This window comes from Helianthus annuus, chromosome 2 (genome assembly GCF_002127325.2).
Source record: "Helianthus annuus cultivar XRQ/B chromosome 2, HanXRQr2.0-SUNRISE, whole genome shotgun sequence".
In the NCBI taxonomy this organism is placed as follows: Eukaryota; Viridiplantae; Streptophyta; class Magnoliopsida; order Asterales; family Asteraceae; genus Helianthus; species Helianthus annuus.
In genome coordinates, this window is record NC_035434.2 from 173,806,822 (window position 1) to 173,817,972 (window position 11,151).

The following is an 11,151-nucleotide window of genomic DNA, read 5'->3' on the forward strand; positions in this document are numbered from 1 at the left end:
GCGTGTGCTTTGGGGGTTTTCCAAAGAAAAAATCGTTATGCATCTGGTTATCGTAACCTTGGCTTTGGGGGTTTCCAAAAAAAATTGATTTTTTTACTTTTCACCCAAAAGTATTTTATAAATTACTTTTAACCTGAAACTATTTGTTTTTTTTTACTTTTAACCCAAAACTTTTTATCCTTTGCAATCTATCCTCACAAATTTTTTTACTTTCAACTTTGGTCCTTTACAGTTTTCATTTCCACAAATTTTTCGCTTTATGCTTGGTTCTAAATTTTGTGCCTTAACACATCGCAACGTGCGTCTTTTGTTTAACTTTTTTACGTTTCGTTCTAAATTTTGCGAGTTAACATGACGCAACATGCGTGTGTGGGTGAATGTTTTTACATCGTCTATTTTTCCTGTTTGACAGGTTTAACATAACGTGCGAGTCCTAGATTGACTTAGTCATAGCTAAAGAAACCCCGTCGCATTGCGATGGGTCTCAATTCTAGTTTTCTAATGATACAGAAATAATTTAATCACCTTTTTTCATATAATAAGCATAAACTTAAAGAATATCTTCGTAGATGGTTTTATTTTAATATAAAAAATCTAGAAGGATAAATAAATAAAATTATATATTACTCACAAGATAGAAATAATGGTCAAAATGATTACAGATGGGGTATATGACGTGACGCCAAAGATGATAAGTATCACACATCCCTATGTCCAACCTTTCTTTACTCAATCTTTCTTTCTTTCTCCCTCCCTCTATATATACCAACAACATCTTTGATTACACACACTGTTAAACAAATTCACACGCAAAAGCAATCACAATCCCCCCCCCCCCCCCCCCTTGATTTTAGCCCAGAGGAAAAAATGGAAAGAGCAATCGAGAGGCAAAGAGTCCTGTTAGAGCACCTTCGTCCCTCTTCTACTTCTTCATCCTTGGAAAATCTCTCCGTAAGTTCAATTTCTATTCTAATCGATAAATACGTGACTTCACTTTAGGTTTTCTGACTCTTTCAACTTGATTTGATGTTTAATTAATTGGAGTTTTGATCTGTATTGATGGATTGATTGATCTAAGGACTTGTTGTTTCTTTTGCTCCGTAACGTATAGACCTAATACTACTTATATGAATCAAGTTAAGCAAATAAAATATATATATAGCTTTAGGCAGGCAGTGATAACATAGGGGCTTCTGGAAGTATGCTTTTCATCAGATTCGGTTGACCTCTTAACAACAATTCCATTGACTTTTACCTCCTTTTATTGATTTTTATATGTTCTTCATTTTTTGTAAGCATCAGATTCAAGGTTTGAAATCTAAATTGGTGCTTTCCTATGCGGTTAATGTCCGTGATATATCGGTTATATCGGTCAAGGACCGATATTTGAGATATAGGTTATCTCGGTGGGATATCGGTAATTTTAATATAATGCAGAATTTATATATATACCAATTTAACACCAATATTCAGTGATATATTAGTGATATATCGGTCCCCTGGTAAAATATCGGTACCGATATTATCGGCAATATTGACCGATATATCACTGATATATCATGAACTATTGGTGTTAAATTGCTATATATATAAATCCTGCTTTATATTAAAATTACCGATATCTCACCGAGATAACCTACATCTCAAATATCGGTTCTTGGCCGATATCCGATATTTTACCGTATTCACTGCATAGGTGCTTTCAACAACATGCTAGCTACTTCAATGGCATATCGGATTGAAATATTCAACTGAGTGTGTGTTCTTTGTCAATATAGTTGTTAATAATGTTTTCAACTTTGAATCTGCAGGCGTCGGTCTGTGCAGCTGGTGATAGTGCTGCTTACCAAAGGAACTCTGTTTTTGGGGATGATGTAGTCATTGTAGCGTAAGCCCTTATTTTTTAGCATTTTATTTTTGAAATTGTCTTACTGTAAGTTTTTTTTTTTTTTTTTTTTTTTTTTCCGATTGACTAAGTTTACGTATCGTTTTTATGCAGTGCCTACCGGTCTCCACTCTGCAAAGCAAAGAGAGGTGGGCTTAAGGATACATATCCTGATGATATCCTTGCACCCGTTTTGAAGGTATGCAATTCAAACATCTATTTTAGGCTTTTACCTAGTTTTTATTTAATTTTAACTCTTTATATAATCAATTAGGGCTGTAACAAACCTAATGTTCAGCGGGAAGTTGTTTATGTTCGTTCGTTTAATAAAATGAACGAACACAAACAAGATATCGCGTTTGTTAACTTAAATGAACGAGCATGAACAGAGGTTGCGATCGTTCTTTTATGTTCCGTAATGTGTTCATTTCCTTGTACGTACCCCGATATTCTAACCAATATTTTGCAGCGATATCTCATCAGAGGACCGATATATCGGTGATATATCGCAATATTAACTACATATATGAAAGGATTTTATATGTTGAATTACTATTTTCTTGTTTTTAGTTTTAAAAAAATTGAAACCCTAGTTATACAATAACCATCTCCATAGTTGTTAGTAGCGGCTATAGCGACCGCTATAGCGCGCTATGTAGCCATGCGACGTAGTGTCGCAATATGGGTCATAGCGATGATAGTGATTGTTTTTTTTTTTGGATGTAAATAGCAATTAGATATGGCTATAAAATAGCTGGATTTATAGGTTTTTGTTAAATATACATGTAAAAAAGCATATATACAAGGGTATTTTGATGTTAATATACATATAAAAATTTTCAAAATTCTTTTTCTAGTGTAATCGCTATTTATAAAATAGCTGTCGCTATTCGCTACGTAGCCTAGAGGTGCCTTGTCGCTATTTGTCGCTATTCGCTATCGACAACTATGTACATCTCCCACCATCCCTCATTTGACCATTTTAGCTTGACAAACTTCCAATTTTCGTGTTAATCATGTTTCTGATAATTATGTCAACTGTGTTCGGATAATCGAACTTTCTTGTACTTGATCAGGCATTAATAGAGAAAACAAATATTAATCCAGCTGAAGTTGGAGACATTGTTGTCGGGTCAGTTTTGGGAGCAGGCTCCCAAAGAGCAAGTGAGTGCAGGATGGCTGCTTTCTATGCTGGATTTCCTGGTATGTGTTTCTCAATAGCGCATTACGTATTTACTGTTAATCATTTATTAAATATATAATTTACCTGTTTCTCAGAAACGGTGCCAGTTAGGACCGTCAACAGACAGTGTTCCTCAGGTCTTCAGGCAGTTGCTGATGTAGCTGCAGCTATTAAAGCTGGATTTTATGATATTGGTATGCCATTTCCCCTTTTCTTTTAGCACAACTTGAGGCGCGTCTTTTTGGTGAAAATCCAACTCGGCGCCCGCCTTATGTACATACCATAATTTTGTGCAGCAGATTGTGGTACATCATGCTTTTTAGGTTGTACATGTGTGTATATTATAGTATATATTATATTATATATTATATATTATATATATACTACAATTACCAACTTTTGTGAACAGTGCATTTAAGTTTTTTGTGTATAAGTACCAACTTTTGTGAACAGTGTATTTGAGTTTTTTTTTGTCTCGTGTTCGACTTTCAACATTGACACAACCCCTTAACTTTCGAAAGACTTTGTAATCGAGTTTTACGTGTTTAGAATTATGTACGTGTGGGTATAAATTCAAGTTGATTTACGTTTCGACGTAAATTTTCCCCAGAAATGAGTCGGGTCAAATATAGATTCATGTACGTTTTCGGTTGGTCTGCATTTTGACGTAATTTCTTTTTGTTTTTTTTCCAGAAATGTGTCGGGTCAAATATGATACGTTTTCGTGCTTGTTTTTTTTGTACGTTTTCAATTGATTTACGGCGTAAATTCTTTTTGGAAAGCCGTGGCAACGCGCGGGGCAATTTATTTGTGTCTAAACATTGGGTAAATGATCCTAGAAACTTATAGAATATATAAAAAATTATATGATCGCCTTGTGTCTCGTGTACGAAAAACCCGTCGCTTTCTAGGTTTTAGACCTCATCGCTTTTGTGTGCTTCGAGCTTTTTAAAACCGAGATCTTTGCTTACTTTCTGAACGACTTCGATTGTTTATGAATAGGTATTGGTGCTGGGTTGGAATCTATGACCGCCAATCCTATGGCTTGGGAAGGATCAGTGAACCCCAAAGTACTCTCCCTCTCTCTCTCTCTATATATATATACACACACACATATATGCCTTATGTGATTATATCTAACTATCAATTGTTTGCTTCAGGTGAAAACTATGGCACAGGCTCAAGATTGTCTACTTCCGATGGGCATTACATCGGAAAATGTTGCGCAAAAGTTCAGCATAACAAGGCAGGAACAAGATCAGGCTGCAGTGAGTTGAACTTGAATTGAACTTGATTTACCGCGATTTTGTTTTCTTCAAATGTATGTTTTTGTTGTGTTTAATTGTGTTATTGTTGCATAGGTTGAGTCCCATAGGAAGGCTGCTGCTGCAACTGCTGCTGGTAGATTCAAGGATGAAATCATTCCAATCAAAACTAAGGTAAAAATGTCTTTTTTCATGATTTTTCATATTTTTTTATAGGGATAATGTATACAAAGTCCATCCAAGTATATATATTATATATATACATAGAGAGAGAGGCCGGTTAACGTACCAGACCACCTTATCGTGCGATGCGTACGCGAGCATCTCAACTGCACATCTGATCTAATCTAGGCCTTCAATTGAACGCGGTGGCACAATAGTAAATAACTTTGCATCATTACGCATGTTGTTTGCATAATTACGGATGGGTTGGGTTAAAGCCTATTACGTACGTATTTTTGCATAAGTGTGCACCTTATATTGGTGGTCGCGTACCGTCCCACGTTAAGAGCTTTTTGTATTTAACCTTTCACTATATATACACACATACATATACATATACATATATATGTATATTACGGTAGCTGGTATAAATGAAACCAAATCTATACGTTTGTGGCGTATGAGTCCCTTTGTAGTATTATATTATTATTCTTTTTTGACATTAAGTTTTCATGTTGAAAAAGATTGTTGACCCGAAAACTGGAGACGAAAAGCCTGTTACCATTTCTGTTGACGATGGGATCCGCCCAGGAACAAGTTTGGCAGATCTCGCAAAACTAAAACCCGTATTTAGGAAAGACGGGTCAACCACTGCTGGTACATAGCAATTTAGATTCTTATCATTAGCCAAAAAGTAGTCTTTTTAGTATCGTATCTTACGCTTTTCTTTTCTTCTTTTTGTTTCTTTCCGAACAGGAACTTCCAGCCAAGTGAGTGACGGTGCTGGAGCTGTTCTTTTGATGAAGAGAAGTATCGCTCTGCAGAAGGGATTACCGATTCTCGGTGTATTCAGGTATGCAGTTACTTCGTTGACTGACTTTCAGCTAGACATAATCAGTTGACCTTTTATGATTTATTACGCATTTTCCTTCATTTTGAGTTAATTCTTGCAACTTACCTCCAACCTTATTAATGAACTATGAAATTTACCTTTTGATGTGTAATGAATTTACAATTCATTATCATATGAGGTAAAAGGCGACTTGTTATCATTGTTAATTTTTTTAGTAAAGTACACCGATGGTTAACCAAAATTTTGGATTTGGTCCCTAGCTTTCCAGAAGTACACGGATGGTCCCTCTGGTTTGCACTTTGTAACACATTTAGTCCCCCGCCAACATATCTAAAGGTCTTAGCATGTCCAAGTTAGGGACTAAATGCGTTACAAAGTGCAAACCACAGGGACCATCCATGTATTTTTGAAAAAAGCTTGGGACCATCCGTGTACTTATTATAATTTGAGTTAAATGCCATTTTAGTCCCTGTGGTTTGGGCCATTTTGCCAGTTTAGTCCAAAGGTTTCATTTTTAACCTGTGGGTCCAAAAAGGTTTCACAGTTGCCATTTTAGTCCACTGGGTTAACTTCATCCATTTTTTCTGTTAACGAGAAGGCCAATTCGGTCATTTTATATGGCTGAATTGCCCTTTTAGTTAACAGAATTACATACAAAATGACCAAATTGGCCTTCTCGTTAACAGAAAAAATGGATGAAGTTAACCACGTGGACTAAAATGGCAACTGTGAAACCTTTTTGGACCCACAGGTTAAAAATGAAACCTTTGGACTAAACTGGCAAAATGGCCGAAACCACAGGGACTAAAATGGCATTTAATTCTTATAATTTTATTGCTTTTTATCGAATTGCAGGACTTTTGCTGCTGTTGGTGTACCGCCATCAATAATGGGTATCGGCCCTGCTGTTGCAATTCCAGCTGCAGTTAAGGCTGCTGGGCTTCAAATTGACGATATTGACCTTTTCGAGATCAATGAGGTGATAATTAGATGCAACATATATATCTGTTTTTTTTTTTTTTTTCTGTCAAAGTTGGAGAATAATTGGTTTTATTTTGTTTACTATGTCAGGCATTTGCATCACAGTTTGTATATTGCCAAAAAAAGCTAGAAATCGACCCACAAAAGATCAATGTCAACGGAGGTGCAATGGCTATTGGACACCCTTTGGGTGCAACAGGTAACTTTAAGAACTTTCAATAAATATATTTATCGTAAATTGACAAATGCACTGGTAATCGTATAGGCAACGGAATGGAATAGTTATTGCGTTTAGGATATCATGTTTGGTTATCATGAGGCAATGAAGAGAGTCGTTTGAAACAATGAAAAATATTCTTCTTCTTTAAAAAGTTAATGATTTTATATATTAGTTTATATTAAGTTATATATAAATATAGTTGGTATACATGAGTTATTATATGTATTTTTTGTCTAAGTGTATAATTCAATAAGAACTAAAACTACTTACATTTAGGGTTGCAAACTAACTGAACGTTCAGTGAACAGTTCGTGAACCATTCGGCGGGAAGTTTGTGTTTGTTTGTTTAATAAACGAGTGAACACGAACAAGAAATTTTGTTCACTTAGTCAAATGAACGAACATGAACAAAGGCCGAGTTCGTTCTTTCATGTTCGTTAACGTCCAGTAACGTGTTTGTTTATGTTCGTTTGTGTTCAATAGTTCATTAGTGTTTTTAGCGTTTGTATTCAAAATTCCGACAAATAAAATATTTAACAAGTATTAGTATATTACTATGCTCATGAATGCTTGTTTGTGTTCGTTTGTTTCCATTTGTGTTCATGAACATTAGTTTGTGTTCATGAATGTTCGTTGCCTAAAACTAACAAACACACACACACGAATATGTTCATTTATTTAACGAACGAACATGAACATAAAATCCCGGAACGAACACGAACATACAATCATGTTCGGTAAGTGTTTACGAACAGTTCGTAAACATTAGTTTGTGTTCATGATTGTTCGTTGCCTAAAACTAACAAACACACACGAATATGTTCATTTATTTAACGAACGAACACGAACATAAAATCCCGGAACGAACACGAACATAAAATCATGTTCAATAAGTGTTTATGAACAGTTCGTGAACACATATATTTCCTTAGCAAACGAACACGATGTTCGTTTGCAGCTCTACTTACATTACATTAAATTTTGAACAACTAATGGATCTTAATTAGTATTTTAGTTATTTTTCAAGTATTTATTTTTATTATAATATTGTACTTGATTTATGACAGGGGCGCGTTGTGTTGCTACTCTACTGCATGAGATGAAACGTCGTGGCAGAGACTGCCGATTTGGTGTTGTGTCAATGTGCATCGGTACGTCTCTTTTTAATCTCATCGTATCTCTATTCTGTGTGCACGTATCGTGTATTGGGCCGACTCGTGATCTTTTGTTGTAATGCAGGCACGGGTATGGGTGCGGCAGCTGTTTTTGAGAGGGGTGACGCGTGTGATGAGCTGTGCAATGCTAAAGCTAAATAGATGATGATCATCTTATCTTCCATCAGTTGTGTTTACAGGAGAAAGAACATTTTTATTATTAAAATGGGATTTTTACAAGAATAATATGTGGTTGTAGCAAGTTATGTGTTGGTATTGTTTCCATTTTGAATTCATCTTTGCTTTGCTGAAAGTGATCAATTTCTGTCGGGTCATGGTTTTATTATCGTTCTCGTCTGTTGGGGCTTTGTTGGTGGTCTGTTTACATGTTGATATAGCAATGAGTAGAAACAGTGTGGATCCAATAATGTCAGTGGGTGTTGAAAATGGGTAATCTTAAAACGGGTCAAGAGCAGACCAGTCGAAAAACTCGACATTAAAACGGTAGATAAGGATCAAAGACCTAATGTTATGACATGACTCGACTCGAAGTAAAGATACAATCAAACCACAATAATAAATATTTTTACTACACGAGAAACATCACTCGACCTGTAGGCAAAATGGACGATATTTGTTGATACGAGGTCGAAACAGTTTTATATATAGTAGTATTTGGTTTGTAATTATATGTTTATTATATAAGATAAAGAGATTATTTATATAAATAATATATAAATTACTACACTTGATTTAAGTAAAAGGCGTCCATGTGTGACACGCCAAGGGTATTATTATCTTGTACCCTTTTGATTCTACTCTTAAATTACACATTTATCCATTATAAAACTTGAACTTTCAACTTTACGGGTGAGACATCTTTCCTTCATAGTTTTACAGCTAGAATACAAGCATCGTACTTGATAATCATGAACGTTATATCGTTGATTGTAAAGCATCCGAATTTTGTTTACATGTTTCATAAACTTTGTTTGACTATGTTATAGATATGACTGAATCCTATGTTGATAATATATATTTGAATGTAACAATCTGGATTTGAGTGTGTGAATGAACAGGAGCTATGTGGAGAGATTGAAAAAGAAGAAACCATATTGAAAATGATCAAAATACTCACATGCATCATACATATCCAAATACCCATCACATGCATCATACATGATGAGCTTAACTGTTGCCATCACATGCATCACATGATCAAAATATACATCACATGACCTTAACGATGTACTCTTATTTATATTTATATTTATTTATATTTTCATTTTCAATTTTCAATTTCCATTTCCATTTCCATTTCCAATACATACAAAAAGTAATGGCTGGCGTGAATAGTTCATTCATTTGGTTGATCAAAAGTGGTGGCCAACCTTTTTTTTTTTCATAATATAGTTATTTATAACTCGTCAAATTACGATTTTATCCTTTGCTTCAAATTACAATCCTGCCCTCAGTTCGAAATTAATTTATGCTTTGCCCCCAGCCATGGTTGCAAAAGTCGTCAGGCACTCCCTAATCGGATTCGGGAATACTCGGGAAGTACATGGCCTAGGCGGAGATTACTCTGGGAGTAATGGGCCTAGGTGAACGGTACTTGGGCCTCGGCGGCCTACCTTGTAGCGAGTACTCGGGGAGTACTCAGAGCCTAGGCAGGACTTTTACAAGTTACAACCATGCCCCCAGCTTAAATTTACGATTTCGCACTCGGTTAAAAAATATGATTTTCCCCTAGTTGAAAAAAAAAAATTTGCCCCCTGCTACAGTCTTGCCAAATTACAATTTGGGGAGAACACCATTGTTCTAGAATTCGAACTCGTCACCAAGCGTTCAAAGAAAAAAAAAACAAATTCGCCCCCAGTTCAAAAAAAAATTTCCTTTTGCCCCCAGCTAAAAACTACGATTTTGCCCTCAGTAAAAATATTACGATTTTACCCCCATTTCAAAATAAAAAAATGGTTTTGCACTCAGTTCAAAATATTATTTTACCTTCAGTTTAAAATTACAATTTTACTCTAGCTAAAAAATTGGCAATCTTACCATTGTTTTTTTTTTTTTTTTTGCGCAAAACTATGGTAGTATTTTATTTTACTTGGTTGATTGAATTTAGTTTCTATTCGTGCCAAAAAGCTGCCTAGCACTCGCTAATTGGTCCTGACAAATTATTGTTTTGCTCCCAACTCTAATTTACAAGCTTCCCATCTCTTTAGTTATTTTTTTATCAAAACTATGATAGTGTTTTTCTTTATTTCGTTAACTCGATGTATCTTTTTTTTATATCGTGTTATAAGTAGCATGTATAACTAACCGAAATAAATGCGTACATATCATCAAACTAAGAAATTTGCGGTTTAGCGCCCCGCAACGCGGGCATCGCATAACTCTAGTTTATAATACAATTAGCAACTTTGAATAGTAAATAAATTTGATTGGTCAATTCTTAATTTTGAAATTTTGTGCATATTATTTATAATATTCAAAGTGTGAAACAAAGTTAATTATTTGTTTATATAAAATAGTTTGGTTTAAAAGTGTTTTATATATATTATTATAGTTTATGTTAATGATATAAAAACATATAAAATAACTTAGTTTAAAAGTGTTTTATATATTTTATTGTAGTTTAATTTAATGATTTAAAAACTTTTTTTTTAATTCTATGTTTTTTCCCTCATTTCTTTTTAGTATTTTTTTTTTTTGAACGGTAATTTCTTCAACACCTTAATTTCACATCTAAGGGGTAGGGGTAGGGGTGATTATCACTTGCAAAAATTCCATTACTCACAACATCCAATCAAGTTTCGTCATGTCATCAACCATTATTCAATCACTCACAACCTTTTTTTAGTGGAGATGGTCATCACTTGTACAAATTCCATCACTCACAACTTTTTTTTTAATTATAAATTAACAATAAAACACTAAAATTATAAATTATAAAATTCATTTAAATAAAACCTAAATTACATACTAAAATAACAAAAAAAAAAAAAACTAAACATTGGAAATTAAAAAATACCTAAAAAGCCCAACTTAAACGGATGGCATCTCCCACCCCCACCTTTCACAAATCTCGTGTTTTTGTTGAATTACGACCGAGTTAAACGGTTCTTCGAGATGGGTGTGCGGCTCACACAAGATTTTTAAATCATTTTGTCTTTCTACTGCTTTCAAGTGTCCCGTATACGCTTGCTCGCGTTGAAGTTTTTGAATTGAGTTGGAGAATTTTTTAATTTTTGGATTGAGTGGGAAGAATGTTTGGTGGATTTATATAAAAAAAAAAAAAAAACCTTCAAAAAATCATGCCCAAACGGTCAAAAATTCATGCCCAAACGGTAACTTTTCTCCTTGCTCAACGCGTGATAATATTAACGTGTCTCAAAAAGAACGTGTGATCTTTGCAGGTGGCGACAGCGTGCTAATTTTTTCC

General features: G+C 34.5%; 1 protein-coding gene across 1 annotated transcript; it reads left to right on the forward strand.

The window, feature by feature from the left end:
- The first annotated feature begins 654 nt into the window (after positions 1–654).
- On the forward strand, positions 655–8,049 carry LOC110927371 (3-ketoacyl-CoA thiolase 2, peroxisomal). Its single transcript, XM_022171049.2, has 14 exons — positions 655–951; positions 1,812–1,888; positions 2,000–2,084; positions 2,962–3,088; positions 3,164–3,262; positions 4,071–4,138; positions 4,229–4,336; positions 4,430–4,507; positions 5,020–5,152; positions 5,252–5,348; positions 6,204–6,327; positions 6,420–6,528; positions 7,617–7,700; positions 7,789–8,049. The coding sequence occupies exons 1-14, from the start codon at positions 868–870 to the stop codon at positions 7,863–7,865; spliced, it is 1,350 nt and encodes a 449-aa protein (XP_022026741.1). The 5' UTR covers positions 655–867; the 3' UTR covers positions 7,866–8,049.
- Positions 8,050–11,151: the final 3,102 nt, after the last annotated feature.